Source organism: Thamnophis elegans, chromosome 1 (genome assembly GCF_009769535.1).
Source record: "Thamnophis elegans isolate rThaEle1 chromosome 1, rThaEle1.pri, whole genome shotgun sequence".
Classification (NCBI taxonomy): Eukaryota; Metazoa; Chordata; class Lepidosauria; order Squamata; family Colubridae; genus Thamnophis; species Thamnophis elegans.
The window spans coordinates 21,288,476-21,304,939 of record NC_045541.1 but is presented as its reverse complement, the minus strand read 5'-3'; the positions used below and the strand labels follow the sequence as shown (position 1 = coordinate 21,304,939).

Sequence of the window (16,464 nt, the reverse complement as noted above, 5' to 3'; positions counted from 1 at the left end):
TGCGCGCACATATTTAAGTATATGCCTGCTGCAATAGCTATAAAGAGTAGTTGGGATAGATTAGCGAAGGTAAGGGAATAAGAAATAATAATAATTATATTTGGGTTTGCGGAAATACCATCCCAAGAAAACATAAACTGACATTTGAAAGAGACATCTATAACAGCAGAAAAAGAAAGAGAGAGAGGAGGAGAGAATGAGAGGAAGGGGGGAAGGAAGAAAGAGGTAAGGAGAAGAGAGTGGAAGGGAGAGAAAGAGAAGGAGAGTGGGTAGGAAGGGGAAGAGGAAGAGTAGGAGTAGGAGTAGGGGAGAGGTAAGGGAAGAAGGAAGAGGAAGGAGAGGAGGAAGGAAGGAAGTAGAGAAGGAGGGCGGGAGAAAAGAAAGAGAAAATAAGGTGATGTTACAACAGGTGGAAGGGATGGTAAATGAACCAACACAAACTGTATATTATAATCTATTAAATGGAATAATGAATGTATAAGAATGACAAATGTAAAGAATAACAATTATGTGAATGTATACGTAAAATGGTATGTAAGAGAATAAAAAATAAAAAAGATACAAGAGTAACACTTAAACAACCTTTCACAAAAAGATGTGTAGTACAAGAACAACTGCCAGCATCATTAGTAACAAGACAGGTGTAATCTCCAGTCTGGAGAGGTCCTACTTCGAACAATTCCAGTTCTGCAGTTGAATCTGTCAAGAGGGTGTTGCATGTTTTCCCAGGGACAAGCTCCCTGCTCCCTTTGAACCAGTTCACTTTGAATGGAGGCGTTCCTCTGATCAGGCTCCTGAATGTCACACTCTTCCCTGGTAAAACCTCCAGTGGATCCGGTGTCTTTGCAAAAGAGGGTGGTTCTAGGTTCACACAATGTTAAAAGTGTTAGTAGCTATGTCACGTAGGTGGAATATGGATGAAATAAAGATGCCAAGAGTACAAGAGAAATCTATAGAAGAAACACTCAAGAGCCAGTGGCTTGGCTTTCCTATACTGACCTTGTACTGTCAAAAAGGCACTGCATTCGTCAGACCCAGCTACGTTGGCAGCGGTACAGGTATATGGACCTGTGTCAGAGGTATCTAGAGCATTCACTTTCAAGCTACAGACATTATCTGAAAAGCTGGTTTCATATTTATCCCCACTGAAAATCTCATCGCTTCCATAAAACCAAGCCACAGTCATAGGTAGCGATCCAGCCACTTTGCACTCCAGAACAATGGAAGAACCCAGCACACCAAAGGTTTCTTTCAATCTTCTTATGAAAGAAGGTCGGATGAGGTGTTCTGTTTGGGTAAAGTCACCAAAAGACATGTTTAAGAGAAGGAAGACATATCTAGAAGAAAGAAGACGGCAACTGAGAAACGAGTCTAACCTGAAACATCCACGGAGGAAGTGCAGCTGCTTTTTCCCACTTCATTTTGCACTTCAAAAGTATAAAGCCCCCGGTCATCCATGTCTGCAGAAAGGACTTTAAGTGTGGCTACTTTATTGGAAAAGGTAATCTGGTGTTTACGGCTGTTGGCCAGCTGTCTTCCATCCTTAAACCACTTGGTGATTAGCTCCGGAGTCCCACCCACGGTGCACTCCAAAGTAAAAGCACTGCCAGCTGTAGCTATCATTGGTTCAGACTTTTCTAGGATCACAGCGGGTTCTGGAGGAAGGGAAACAACCAGTTACACAATTGAGACTGGTAGAATCGCTTTCTGCCATGACAAAGAGAGTCTGGATTTATTCTGTAGGAGGGGGTAGAAGCCAATACCAACCTAGAACTTTCAAGTATCCAGCACATTCTCGCATCCCGGCATCATTTTTAATCTGGCAGATGTATTTTCCGCCACTGGCAGCTTCAGCACTTGCAATCTGAAGCGTTGCAATGTTGTCTGAAAACGAAATCTGGAGGTTCTCACTCTCTCTGATTATTTCCCCTTTGTCCTTCAGCCACAAAACAGAAATGGGATGGGAACCTTCCACTACAGCTCGTAAAGCAGTGGGTTCCCCTGTGTAGGTGAAGGTGTCACTCAGTTTCTTAATGAACCGTGGCGGTTCTTTGAGAAAAGATAATGATTCATGATAAAGAGAGAGAAAAAGAAAAAGAAATGTGAGAGTGAACAAGAAAGAAACTCCTGAAAAGAATTTTCCCCAAACAACAATTTGAATGAAGACTAACCTTTGAACTTGACAGTGCAAGCACAAGTGTCACTTCCCACCTCATTGGCGGCTTTGCATTGATATTCTCCTGTGTCAGCAGCTTCAAGGTTGAGGATGTGAACACTGGCACTGAAGTTCTTCACTGTAACTTTGAACTTCTTGCTGCCTCTAATCTGCTTTCTGTCTTTGAACCAGGCAACTTCAAATGGTGGTGTGCCTTCAAGCTCGCACTGAAGGATAACATCAGTGCCCTTAAGGGTGTCTACAGGGCTGGGCTTCTTGCTAAAAACAGGAGGCTCTATAATGAAAGAGTTATGAGGATACATAATTGATCTTCTGGAAGAGGCTTCTTGAAAACAGAGCTGAGCATCCAGAAACAGAAGAGATATGTTACGTAAGAACTCTCCTAGCTTTCAAAAATGCTGTATATATCCCACTTCACTTTGAAGATGTTTCTAAATCCAAACCTGTAAAGTCCTGCTTGGAAACTCTGCCATCCCCTGCAAATTCGTTTTGCATGGGGAACTAAATATTCCAAATGAATATAGTTCGTAAGGTTGGGTGCATGCCCACACATATCTTTTAATATGGATTGTGATGGATGACCTGGCCATAGTCAGATCTCCTATTCTCAATTTCCATTCTCCGAATCTCCCATGCCCAAGGATATAGTCTTACAGACTTCCTTCCTATCTCCATGAGATGTAATTAAAACAAAAACAAACAAAGGAATTTCCCCCCTCCTCTCGATCTATTATTGTTGTTAACATTTAAGTTGTTGTCTAACTATAGAATGTTGCTAAGAGGTGATAGATAAACAGAATGCAGGTTTATTAGTGGGCAGAGATAACTAAAAGGCAGCCCTCCTACTCATGTCACTCAGATGTTATATTCTCTCCCATTCTTTCATTCAGCCACCTGTTGGTCTTTGTCAATTTCTTAGGTGCTCATTAAACATATCCTGACCAAAGCACAGGATAAAGCTTTTTTTTTTTCCTTACAGAACCTGATCGGACATCCTTTTACTACTCCCTGCTACTACAGTTTTGGATCTTCTGAAACTGGCAATGACAGACAAAGCTAGAGGGTCCTACTCTTGATCTAACATGAGTATTTGGTCTGGCACATCAATGCCTCCAATGCATTCTCTACCATTGGGAGATGTCCCCCAATCTCTAATTCATCCTTCTCCAATATAGTGCCCTGCAGATTTAGTGGAGTCCAATTTCCAGAATTTATAATCAACAGGCAAAGAAATTGCAAGAACTACAATCCAAGACTTCTTTAGGGCACCAGTTCTGTACAAGATGAACTAAGACACAAAGGGATGTAGAATGAAGTACAGAGGATGCAAGACTTTGGAAATAGTAGCTTCTAACCTTTTACTGTGACTACTGTACTGCAGCTCACAGTGCCAGCAGAATTAAGAGCTTCACAGATGTAATCACCGCTGTCTTCAAGGGTGGCACTAACAATGACGAGGACTGCTGTACCGTCACTGAAGCTCATATGGTATTTTTCACTAGCATGGAGTTCTTGGTCATTCTTATACCATGCAATCTTGATTTCTGGGGAGCCAATGACTTTACAGTCAAGTTGACATGAGTCACCTTCCTTCACCATTCTTGAGGCTTCGAGCTTCTTTACATATTTAGGAGGTTCTAAGAAGTCAGATGGAAAGTAACATTTAACTACATGATATTCTATGCTTTGAATAAGAACCATGGATAAGTTCCACAATATTAAAGAAAAAAATAAGTTTAAATGCCAAGAGTGCAAGAGCTGAGATAGATTGTCCATACTTGGCAAAGGTACTTAGACATAAGTAGAAATTTATTCGGTTTACTACTAGCTGTGATTGCACAAGTTAGCTTAACCATAGTTTATTTAAGTCAATTTTCTTTATTGGCATGACACACTAAACCTTTAACTATGTAATACAGTAAACTGAAATGTCAGTGACTAATTTGTGGTTCTTGCAAATGCAGCTTAATGGTTTATATTTCTATATTGAATACTTTGTAACTATTGTTTTACTACTAGTCTGTTCATATTCCCAATTTTTCACTCATTCCTATTAACTTGTTATCAGTTTGTCTACTAGTAATTATATCCAAAAATATATAATTTTTTTTTGTTTTGGAACTGAAAAATGCAGGAGTTCTTAGACTAATGTGATAGGCTTGATGACTGAATAGCAAGGCCAACATATACTAATACTTCTTTACCCTCCTTTTCCTGCTAGTCAGAATTCAAAGCTGAACCTTGCTGCAGTTACCCTTAAATCTGTGTAGAGAAGATGGAAGAGTAATTAGTAGCTAAACCATTTTGCCTTATAGGTCTCCAATAAGAGATTAAGATTAAGACTGATATATATTAGAAGAGATAAAGGACAAAAAGAGATTTCAAGATACCCTGAATAGTCTGCTTTTTTTTTTGAATACCATACATTCAGTTTTGATATCAAGTTGTTAGAAATAAAGACCAGTTAGAAAAAAAACCCCAAGAATTCCACTTCTGAATTTAAAAAAAAAGTTTTGTTAGATCAAGCCTATTAAAATTCCAATACCTTTCACATTAAGCTGAGCTGAGCAAAAGTCTTTGCCAACTTCATTGCTAGCCTGGCAGGTATACTGTCCAGAATCTCCTTTGCCTACTCTCATAATCCTAAGTGAGCAGTATTTTCTACAAATGTAATTGCATAATTTCCTCCTGTCCGGATCTCGCGGCCGTCTTTTGCCCAGATAACATGTATAGGGTGGGTTCCAGTCACATGACATTCAAAGTCAACACCTTGTCCCACAGCAACATCTCTGGATTCAGGTGTGATATCAAACAAGGAGCTTGTTGGTTTCTGAAGATTAAAAGGAAGAAGAGATTGTTGTTGTTTCCTTTGAGCCCATATGAAGTAAATATTGTAACATTGCTTTTGAAATCAGAAAGAATACAGGACAAAGTTGTAACAAACCTGTAACTCTGAACCTAGCATTAGAAGTAGCAGTCCCAACAGGGTTGGTAGCTGTGCAAGAATACTGCCCAGCATGGGCCATGTCAGTTTGCAAAGATGAAGGGTTGCCACATTATCAATGTAAGAAGTTTGCACATTGAAGTCATCTCTTAAAGGTACACCATCCTTATACCAAGTGACACTAATAGGTTCAGACCCATTTAGGCGGCAAATAAATTTAACTGGAAGCCAATAGTTTGCTCTGTATCCTTTAATTTCTCACAAAGAAGGTGGACGTTTTCGTTCTGTAAAATAACAAGCACGCAATCAAGATGGGGAGGTGAAATCCTTTGTCAGAGAGTGCAAGACTGTTAAATCTGCATTTTAGGCAATTCGGAATGAATTTATCACCTTGAACGGTCAAGAGAGCATTTGAAGAGGCAGATCCAACACTGTTTTCAGCTTGCAATGTATTCCCCACTGTCACTGATATCTACTTTGTTGAAGATCAATGTGGCAACGTTGTCTTTGAAATACATCTTATGCTCAGGAGTGGATCGTAATATAGTATCTCCTTTGTACCAAGATATTGTAATTTCTGGAGTTCCAGAAACTTGACATTGCAAAGTTGTATAGTCTGCAACTGATACTTCAAGAGGTCCCAGGTGTGTAATGAAAGAAGGAGGTTCTGAGAACACAAATATTCAATGTCAGCATTAAGAGAATCACATCTTGGAACTACACAAAGAAATAATAAAGAGATTTACAATGTCACAGAGACACACCTAAAGTAGATACCAATGCTTCACAAATATCTTCTCCAGCCTCATTTTCCACCATACAGTATATTCCCCTTGGTCATCCTTTGTACTATTAAGTATTTCCAGAATGCAAGATTTTTCAGTTGTCGTAATGCTGCACTTATCAGATTGGCTTACAATGACTCCATTCTTCTTCCAGGTAACTGAAATTGGGAGGCTACCAGTGTACCTGCTCTCTAAAATTATAGATTTTCCTGGTTCCACACAGTGGTCACTCAGTTTCTTCACAAAAACAGCTGGCTCTGGAGAGCAAAAAGAACTCCGTTGTGAGACAAAATGTTGTATAAACGTTTAAAAACAAATCTCAGAGTAAACAATTGCTTTTGTTTTCTAAATTTACCAACCTTTAACCAAAAGGTGTGTTGTACAAGATGCTTTGCCTGCTTCATTGCTCACAATACAAGTGTACTCCCCACTCTGTGATGGTTCCACATCGAATAGCTCTAGATCTGTGTCTGAATCTTCCAAATAGATGTTACATTTATCACTCTGGTACCAGTTCAGTGACTCCTCTAAACCAGTTAACTTTAAATGGCGGAGTTCCTCTGATGGTAGCTGAAAATGTAGCACTTCTGCCTGGTAAAATGTGCACAGATTCTGGTTCCTTCGCAAAAGAGGGTGGTTCTAAATTTGCATTAAAGGAAACAACAGATTAGTCGATTAGTAACTAAGCTTAACAGGAACACGTCTCTCCTATTCCGGAAGAAAAATGTGTTAAGGATTAAGCATTAAACAGTTTCAAGAAAGAGCTAGTCAACTACTAACCTTGCACAGTTAAAACAGCCCTGGTCTCATTGGAGCCTGCTAACGTTAGCTGCTTTGCACACGTAAGCCCCTGTGTCAGATAAGTTCAGGGAAGCGATTTGCAATGTGCAAAACATTGTCAGAAAAGGTGATCTGATGTTTTGGACCGCTAGTGAGCTTCTGACCATCATGAACCAAGCAACGGTAATTGGTAGAGATCCTGCCACTTTGCATTCAAGAGCCGCATAAGAACCCAGCACACCATGACTTTCTTTTAGTTTTCTGGTAAAAGAGGGTGGAATGATCCGATCTGTTAAGAGGAACAAAGCAAATAATGATCCACCGGGGGAAAAAATGGGTATAATTTCTGTTGTTAAAAAAAAAGTTATGGGAAGAAGCCACGCAACTGACCTAGAACATCAACCGAAGCAGTGCAGCTACTTTTGCCCACGTTGTTCTGGACCTCAAAGGTATATAAGCCACTGTCTTCACTTTCTGAATCGAGAATTTAAGTGTAGATGTGTTTTTGTAGAAGACAATTCTGTATTTGTCACTGCTCATCAGTTCTTTTCCATCCTTAAACCAGCCTACGGAAAGCTCAGGGGTTCCACTCACTTTGCACTGTAAGGTGCAGGTGTCTCCTACGGTAACATTCATTGGCTCAGCCTTCTCTACAATGATAGCAGGCTCTGAAAAAAAACACAGCAAGATCCAACTGTAATCTCTTTTGTTTTGTCGGACACAGGGTTCTTATAGCTGCAGAAGCCTAAGCTCAAAAATGCTTTTTTGTTTTGCTTGTTTCCCTTTTTACTTTAGAATTATAATTTACTGTGTCTAAGTTTATTGGCTGCTCAATTCCAGTGAAATGTGGATAACTCTATGATTGGCTTTCCTGTTCTGGAAAGTATTCTAGTATTATATTTAGGAAGGGAAATGATACCTGTTAATGGAATCTGCAGAAGCATATTAAGCAGTGGTGGGTTTCACTTATTTTTACCACTGGTTTTGTGCCGTGTGTGCACACTCACTTCGAGTGTGTGCATACCTTCTTTCATATGTGCCCGGCCTTCTGCACATGCACTTTGTCTTGCATGCACCTCCCCCCTGTGCAATGTGCTCAGTCTGAAAACTGTGGCTAAATAGGATGGCATAGTGCTGTGGGCCGACCTGTGATCTCCGCTACCGGTTCTCGGGAATCGGTCCGAACCAGCTGAATACCACCTCTGATATTAAGCATCTAAACATTCTAATTCAGTAATTAATATGTTCCGGATGCAGTACATTCATTGGTACAGTTTCACTCTGTCATAATATAGATCCTCCATGGTGCTTTTCTGAGCTAAAGTTAAGATGATGCCCTAGATCAGGGGTGTAAAACTCGCGGCCTGCAGGCTGGATGCGCCACGTGCTGCCTCCGCCTCCGCCTGGCTTAGCAAAGGGAAAAACAGTCCCAATACATCACGCCATGATGGCACGAGTTTGACATCCTCGCCATAGGTCAAAATGATTTTTGTAACATAATTCAAATGCTAGCAAAAAGTCAGTTAAAAATGCCCCAAGAAGCTCAGTTCTTTTCTCCTTGTGTCTTGATATGTCTAAGCTTCTAACAACATTTACTCTGATGTAATCATAAGCCAATCTACTCCTTCCATAGCCATATCTCCTCCCTTTTCTCCATTTCCCCCCTACACTGATTATTGATTGTACAGTTTTTTTGGGGGGGAACAGTGGCAGTTGCCTCGCCTTTTATGCACTTCATAATGTGCCTTGCACATTAATAATTATAAATAAACATAATTATGATGACAATTTTAAAATTGTCAAGGCTCTGATACGTATCTGGACTACTCAGCTTTAAAAATAGGTCTTTTTAAAGAGACAAATCTCTGTGATTACCAACCTAAGACTGTTAAAGTAGCCATACATTCACGGGTTCCAGCATCATTGCTGACTTGACAGATATACTTCCCAGCGCTTGATGGCTCTGCTTTGGCAAGTTGTAAAGTGGCAACGTTGTCCATGTAGGTTATTGCAGTGTTTTCACTTTCTCGGATGATGTCTTCCTTGTCCTTGAGCCACATAACTGAAATAGGTTGAGAGCCTTCTACTGTTGCTTGTAGTTCTACTGGTTCCCCCACCACAACAGTTAGGCTATTTATTTTGGTGACAAATTTTGGTGGTTCTGAAGAGAAAAGAGGCAATTAGCATCAAGACTCCCAGGAACAAAAACACATATAAAGAAGAAGGCATATATTTCATGTTAACAAGAGATGATTACCTTTCAGGTTTTACCGTACAAATGCAAGTATCACTTCCCACTCATTCTTAGCTTTGCACTGATATTCACCAATGTCAGAAGTTTCAGTATAAGAATATGGATATTTGCATGGTAGGTTTTGGATGTGACCTTGTATTTTTTACTGCTGCGGATTTGTCTCTTGTCCTTATACCATGTGATCTCAAATGGCGGAGTCCCAGAGATTCACACTCAAGACGAACTTCGGTGCCTTTGAGCGTATCTACTGGAGATGGCTTTCTGCTAAATCATGGGAGGTTCTAGAAAGAAGAGAGAAGGCGTTTAAAAGGTATTTATGGGAATGTTAGTCTTGCAAACTATTGTGTAAATAAAACCAGAGCAGTGAGAAGACTGTATCTATCATGGCACATGTTTGTCAGATGTGAATTTATCAAAGTTGGCAATCAGCATACGACTGACAGTTGCAATGATAATGCCAAGTCAAAAAGGCAAAGATATGCAGGAGTGGATATTTTATGAGGAAAACTCCAGACCTCCTCCTAATATGCCCAAGGTTTGATGATCATCTCCATCTTTACAATCATTGCAACTAAATCTCCTAGACCAAGAATAGTCATGGTGGGCAATAGATCACTTGTCTCCCTAGTCCTCCTTTTGTGGCTCGGTGTCCCTAAGAAAAAATAGCTAAAATATGGCAGCAAAATAGCAATTCTGAGGACATAATGACTTCCTGACAGTATAAAAGCTATAAAACCAGGATATTAGGCTCCAAGAGGACTGATACATTATTTTTTATAACCACCCACCCCAAATATCATGCCATCTCCATTCTCCACCGCTCCCCAAAAGTTGCCCTGTCTGCCTTCATTCTCTGTAAGTAGTGCAAATGCCATAAGTTAGAAAATTCTTGCTGAGTGAAAATAAGGAACCTGTTCTGACTGAAGATAATGTTGGTATCCTTATATTGGGCTCCATCTAATCTCAATGGGATTCCTCCTCTAACCTCCCAGCTTCAGGGTGTCTTAATATTATCTGCAGATTTTGGAAACTGCAGGGAGAAGGATTTTTAGTTTGACATAGACATGGACATAGACATTGAGTAACGAGAAGGCAGAAAAGCCCTTGCAACTTTTACTAGAAGCTTTGTACTGCAGCTTGCCCTGCCAGCAGGATTCTGAGCTTCACATATGTAATCTCCGCTATCTTCGGTGCTAAGATGCCTCATTTCAAGAACGGCAATAGAATCTACGAATGACATTTGGACATTTTCACTAGCATGGAGCTCAGTATCGTTTCTGTACCATACCACTCTGATTTCGGGAAGAACCAGTGATTTTACACTCAAGTCGCGTGGAGTCACCATGTTTCACGATGTTGGATGGGTCAAGTCTCTTGGCAAATTTTGGAGGTTCTAAGAAGAAAAGCCAACATTGAAAGTGGATCAATAGCAAGGAAAGGGTTCCTCCCTCTATTTACCATATATAGTAAAAGAGAAAGGAAGGAAACTTATGCTATGTAGCAGCAGGGAAAAAGAAACCCCATTGTTTTGTGTATTTTTACAATGCACAATGGAATGCAATTAAATAAACCTTAATCAAAAGGAAGCCTAAGAGATCTATGAAAGAAGAAACACAGAAGTTGTTAGCACACCTGTTATAATCAGTGAGGTTGTACAGAATCGCTGCCACATCGTTGGATATTTGGCAAGAATAATTCCCACTTTTTAAGCCATCCACTGAATAAAGATTTAAGAAAACCAGTTGAACCCTTCAATCCCAAATACACAGTTAGGTCCAGGTGTGAGCATCTATATCTTCTTTAAACCACTTTATTTTAAAAGGCGGTGTTCCCTTTAAAAGAGCTTTAAATTCCACGGTGGAGTCAGGAACTGCTTCTTGGCTTTCTGGTTTTGCCAGGAAACTTGGTGGTTCTAAAGATTTCAAGAGACAACAGAATGGATTAAGTTTTGGCACAAGAAATGTAGACCAAAAGGCATCATCACAAAGAGAGAAAGATGAAGAAGATGGCAAGAAGTTAAATTCTAAAGCTAGAAAACATGAAACAACATTTTAAACTAGGGTAACATACTGTTATGAAATTGAAACGGGACAAGATTTGGATTTTAAACTGTGCAGAATTGAAAAGAAGATAGAAATCCAAACCTTTCACTGCTAAGATGGCACTACAACGAGTCATTCCTGCAATATTGGTCACACTGCAAGTGTAATTTGAGGAATCGGTCAACTTCTAGGTTATTGATCTCTAGCGATACGGTGTTCTCATGGCACAAACTTCTGTATTTTGCACTATCGGATATCTCTTTTCCATCCTTATACCATTTTGCTGTAATCGGAAGTGATCCAGAAACTTTGCATTCCATACGAATAGAAGATCCAAGAATTTTACTCATTTTTGATAATTTTTTGGTAAATGAGGGTGGGATTGCTTGATCTGCCCAGAGGGAGAGGATAAAGACAAATAGTTACTCATTGCTTGTGTGCGAGCTGTTCTGTGAAAATATTTAGAAAATTTAAATGACATGCTAATTGGAGTAAAGGTAAATACAGACCTAATACAGTCACAACGGCCTCACAAGTGTGGCTTCCATAATCATTCTCAACTTTAAAAGTATAGACGCCACTGTCTTCCTTCACTACAGATTCCATTCTGAAACTGGCCACATTATTGTCAAGGCTCATGGTGTAAAATCTACTGGGCATAAGCTGTTTCCCATCTTTAAACCATTTGACTTGAAGTTCTGGGGTTCCCGACACGGTACATTCCAGAGTCACTGGGTCTCTTTCAGTCACTTTAACTGATTTTGCCTTTTCTATGATCTGAGCAGGTTCTGAAGTAAGAAGCAAAACAAAAATGTGTTGAAGTCTTCCTATGCACAGTAGGCAGAAGATGAGAATTCACATTCAAAGTAGAGATTAAAAAAAACCCCTCTTACACACCTTGTGCTAACAGTAAAGCGAAGCACTTTTCAACTCCTGCCTCATTCTTGGCCTGGCAGGTGTATCTCCCACTGTGACTAAGGTCAACCTTCTTGACCTTCAGTTTTGCAATATTTTGCTCAAATGTAATGTGGAAGTGCTCATCGTTTTCAAGGATTCTCTCATCTTTTATCCAAGATACCAATAGTGGCTGGGAACCAGCCACGACACATTGAAATGTGGCAGATTCTTTCAGAACAGCGTGGATATTTTCTATCTTCTTAATGAATGAAGGAGGCTCTGTGGTTTTGAAGACAAGCCAAGAGAAGGTTTAAAATCGTGTTGAAGAGAAAATAAAAAAGAACCCCACCAAAATCTTTCATAGATGTTTCGTCCAATGGTGAAATTCAATTTTTTTTACTACTGCTTCTGTGGGTGTGGCTTGGTGGGCGTGGCAGGGGAAGGATACTGCAAAATCCCCATTCCCTCCCCACTCCTGGGGGAAGGATATTGCAAAATCACCATTCCCACCCCACTCTGGGGCCAGCCAGAGGTGGTATTTGCTGGTTATCCAAACTACTCAAAATTTCCCCTGCCGGTTCTCCAGAACCTGCTGAATTTCACCCCTGGTTTCCTCCTGTACTTCCACACGTAAACTAACCTTTCAGGCTGACTTTTGTGCTACATGAACAACTTCCGCCTTCATTTGATATAACACACTGGTATTCGCCAGCATCTTGGGAATCGCAGCTCATCGTTTGAAGGGCAAACACAAATTGTTTGTCAATCATGGTATATTTTTTGCTGCTTCGAATCTCAGTGTTGTTCTTTAGCCAGATTACATCAAAGGGTGGGGTGCCCATGACTTCGCATTCTAATACAGTGTCATAACTTTTTACCACCTCCACAGGCTTCAACTCCCTTACAAATGTGGGAGGTTCTGAATTGGAAGAAGAAAAGAAAACCGTCTTAGGGGGTGAAAAAAAGAAGGGAAATTGAACAACGGAGGTGAAAGAAGCCAGAAAGGATGACTAACCTTTCACTTTCAGTTCAGTGCTACAGCTGTTGCTACCTGCATCATTACGAGCTTCGCATATATAAGTCCCACTATCCTCCACCATGGCGTTGATGATCTTAATAGTGGCAATGTTGTCCACAAGGGAGATTTCATATTTATCAGAGTCGAATAGTTCATTCCCATCAAAATACCAAGCGACATGGATTTTCGGTGTGCCGGCTACCTGGCATTCAAAAGTAGTAGACTGCCCTTTCCTCAAAACTACTACAGGGCTAGGCTTCTGTATAAACCTGGGTGGTTCTAAAATTTGGAGGGGAAAAAATGCATTCAGAAAGGATATACTGAAAAACAAAATTGGCATTTTTAAGAGCAAAGAAGAAGGGCACGCCGATATCTACGCATCTCCTTCTTGAATAGGATAACCCTATGCAAAATGCAATTAATAACCACAGGAGAAAGAAAATGCAGACCTTTCACAAAGAGAGTTGTTTTGCAGGTAGTTGATCCGACATCATTGCTGATTTGACAGATATAACTTCCTGAGTCAGATAGCTTGGCTGAAAAGAGCTCCAGTACACTTGAAGTGTCATCTTTATACACTGAGCGAGAGGCTCCCGAAAGGAGTTCTTTGCTATCTTTGATCCATTTGATTTGTAAGGGAGGCGTGCCGCTCACAAGAGTTTTGAGTTGGACTCTAGCAGCAGGTATAACATCTTGTGATTGTGGTTTCTCGATGAAACTTGGGGGTTCTACAAAAAGTGAGAAGAAAAATGCCCCCCAAAGGTCATCAATGATACCGGAATGAAGAAGATTCAAAATTAAAGAAAAATGCAAAATGATTTGCCAACAAGAAAAAGCCAGTAATCCAAACCTTTAACAGTTAAATATGCACTGCACTGGTTTTGTCCTGCTTCATTTGTTGCTTCACAAGTGTAAGAGCCACTGTCTGAACCTTCCAGCTGATTGATCTCCAAGAACGCTGTATTATCGTGGAAAGAATATTTGTGCTTTTCACTAGCACTTATCTCCTGGCCATCCTTGTACCACTGGATGCTTATTGGATGGGACCCAGATACAATACATTCAAGGTGAACGAAAGACCCTTTAATGCTATCCATTTTCTTTAGCTTTTTGGTGAATTTAGGTGGTATGATCAGATCTATCAAAGACAGACCAAGAGAAAGAAATTAGATCAAACCCTCTATGCTTGCCCTGCAGCCTCCCCCCCTCCAATAGAAAAGAGAAATATATTGTACACACCTAAGACATTAATGCTAGCTTTACAGCTGCTGCTCCCAACATCATTTGAAACCTCAAATGTGTATTCACCACTATCCTTCTTTTCTGTAGAGACAATCTTCAACATGGAAACTGTATCAGTAACAGTGATCTTGTATTTAGGGCCAAAGGTCAGTTCCTTACCACCTCTCAACCACTTGGCACTAATGTCTTTCGTTCCTGAAAATTTACACTGCAAAGTAGCTGGGTCGCCTTCAGTGACATCAATGGAAACGGCTTTATCAATGATTGTGGCAGGTTCTGTAATACACGCAGGAATAAATGTGAGATGTAATGTTGACTAAAGATAATGTTATGTATCCTAGAACTGAGAGTAGGCGACACAGACCTTTGACAGTTAGCAAAGCAGAACATCTTTGGATGCCGGCTTCGTTTTTCGCCTGGCAAAAATATTTCCCATCATGCTTCACTTCAATGCCTCTGATCATGAGAGTCGCCACATTGTTCAGAAAAGTCATTTTTGTGTTGTCATCTTCAATAATGTCATCGTTGTCTTTCAGCCATGAAATCGTTATTGGCATAGAGCCTTTAACTGTTGCCTGAAACACTATGGTGCCTCCCCGGAGAGAGCTAATGTTCTCAATCCTCTTCACAAATTGTGGGGGCTCTATTGGGAGAACAGATGTGGAGTGAATACTGATACCGTCAACAATATTAGCACAAAAAGACAGATCTTCCAAGTAGCACTAACCTTTCAGGGCCAGTTCAGAGCTACAGACACAGCTTCCTACATCATTTGTTACCCTGCACTGGTAGTCCCCAGCATCTGAAGAATCAAACTTGAACACTTGGAGGCTAAACAATGATTTCTCAGTGGTTATTCTGTGCTTCCTGCTACTCCTCACGGGCTTGTTGTCCTTTAGCCAATATACCTCCAGTGGGGCAGTACCTAAGACCTCACACTCCAGTATTACATCGGCGTCTCTTAATACTTCCCTGGGTTCAAATTCCTTGATAAAATATGGTGATTCTAAAGTATAAGACAGAAGAAAGAGAGTAGGCATGGTAAAAAAAAAATTGGAATCTTTCCAAGACAAAATAGTCTTATTGAGAAAAGTTGTCAAGAAGAGTGTTTAAGATACATGTACACACAAACATACACACACACACCTTTTACTGCCACCATACTACTGCAGGTCTCTTTCCCAGCATCATTTTTCACCTCACACATATATACACCACTGTCTTCAATGGTGACATCCAGCAGGCTGAGTACTGCTGTAGCCTCCATCAAAGTCATCTTGTACTTGTCGCTCTCCTTAATCTCTCGATCATCCTTAAACCAAGAGATTTTAAGTTCAGGGGTGCCTTTCACTTTGCAGTCCAACTGGGCATATTCTCCTTTCTTAAATAACAGTGAAGGCTCCAGCCTTTCCGAGAAAGAAGCAGGTTCTGTGAAATGAAGGAGAGCCATTGAAAGAGTTGTAGAACCACGTGAAAGCAAGAGGCAAACATTTTACGTTTCAGATATCCACCCAAATAAAAGTAATAAGAGAGAGAGAGTGCAAACCTTTCACAAATAAGTTTGCACTGCATTCAATGGAGCCAGCCGTATTGCTGACTTTGCAGGAATAAACGCCGGAGTTGGAAGATTTTACTGCATAGAGTTCCAGGTAGCTTGAGAAGGCTTCTGTCATGATATAACAAGCTCCGCCAGTGGTTAATTTAGCATCACCCTTAAACCACTGCACAGAGAATGGTGCTGTTCCTTTAAAAGTAGTCTTCAAGCGCACTGTTGATCCAGGCAACATTTCTTGAGATTCTGGCTTTGTTACGAAGCTAGGTGGTTCTATACAATGTTTGAAAGACAGATTTGAGAAAAGGTAAGTCAATAATGGGTGACAAACACTTTTTGGAAAGAAACACCAAGAATAGAAGGCAGAAAAGATGGCAAACCTTTTACGGCTAAAGCGCCGCTGCATTCTTTACTGCCCGCAGAGTTGGTGGCTTTGCAAGAATACACTCCTACGTCCTTGGTGTCCAGTTTCTTTATTTCCAAGGACGCTGAGCCTTCTTCATACCGTATTGCGTACTTGGCACTGGGAGTGATCTCTTTGTCATGTTTAAACCAAGACACCTTTATTGGAAGCGAGCCTGACACTTTGCAATCCAAGTGGCAGGTGCCCCCAACCACACTGTCAACATTCCGCAAAGTTTTGGTAAAGAATGGAGGAAGTGTACGATCTATTTCAAGGCAAGGCAAAGAAAGAAAGCCAATGTAATACAAGAAGCATTTCACAAAAGTATTGGAATTGGTTGGAGAATTGCAGTAGCAATCTCTTAGCCTAAA

The 16,464-nt window shown here is 40.5% G+C and overlaps 1 protein-coding gene across 1 annotated transcript in view; it reads right to left on the bottom strand.

The window, feature by feature from the left end:
- The window catches only part of LOC116522425 (titin-like), a 309,289-nt gene that overhangs the window by 207,168 nt on the left and 85,657 nt on the right, over positions 1 to 16,464 (bottom strand). Inside the window, 47 exon segments of the mRNA XM_032237329.1 lie at positions 583 to 861; positions 1,000 to 1,287; positions 1,377 to 1,655; positions 1,768 to 2,049; positions 2,172 to 2,450; positions 3,532 to 3,813; positions 4,722 to 4,823; positions 4,826 to 5,006; positions 5,128 to 5,216; positions 5,219 to 5,404; positions 5,511 to 5,569; positions 5,571 to 5,787; positions 5,885 to 5,944; positions 5,947 to 6,162; positions 6,265 to 6,412; positions 6,414 to 6,544; positions 6,686 to 6,725; positions 6,727 to 6,795; positions 6,797 to 6,858; positions 6,861 to 6,974; positions 7,076 to 7,174; positions 7,177 to 7,353; positions 8,565 to 8,853; positions 8,951 to 8,982; positions 8,985 to 9,032; positions 9,035 to 9,145; positions 9,148 to 9,220; positions 10,051 to 10,242; positions 10,244 to 10,332; positions 10,572 to 10,600; positions 10,602 to 10,684; positions 10,687 to 10,725; positions 10,727 to 10,851; positions 11,084 to 11,165; positions 11,167 to 11,372; positions 11,491 to 11,769; positions 11,879 to 12,157; positions 12,519 to 12,797; positions 12,894 to 13,175; positions 13,346 to 13,624; positions 13,747 to 14,034; positions 14,136 to 14,414; positions 14,503 to 14,781; positions 14,866 to 15,144; positions 15,285 to 15,566; positions 15,685 to 15,963; positions 16,071 to 16,358. Coding sequence (XP_032093220.1) covers positions 583 to 861; positions 1,000 to 1,287; positions 1,377 to 1,655; positions 1,768 to 2,049; positions 2,172 to 2,450; positions 3,532 to 3,813; positions 4,722 to 4,823; positions 4,826 to 5,006; positions 5,128 to 5,216; positions 5,219 to 5,404; positions 5,511 to 5,569; positions 5,571 to 5,787; positions 5,885 to 5,944; positions 5,947 to 6,162; positions 6,265 to 6,412; positions 6,414 to 6,544; positions 6,686 to 6,725; positions 6,727 to 6,795; positions 6,797 to 6,858; positions 6,861 to 6,974; positions 7,076 to 7,174; positions 7,177 to 7,353; positions 8,565 to 8,853; positions 8,951 to 8,982; positions 8,985 to 9,032; positions 9,035 to 9,145; positions 9,148 to 9,220; positions 10,051 to 10,242; positions 10,244 to 10,332; positions 10,572 to 10,600; positions 10,602 to 10,684; positions 10,687 to 10,725; positions 10,727 to 10,851; positions 11,084 to 11,165; positions 11,167 to 11,372; positions 11,491 to 11,769; positions 11,879 to 12,157; positions 12,519 to 12,797; positions 12,894 to 13,175; positions 13,346 to 13,624; positions 13,747 to 14,034; positions 14,136 to 14,414; positions 14,503 to 14,781; positions 14,866 to 15,144; positions 15,285 to 15,566; positions 15,685 to 15,963; positions 16,071 to 16,358 — 8,409 coding nt within the window.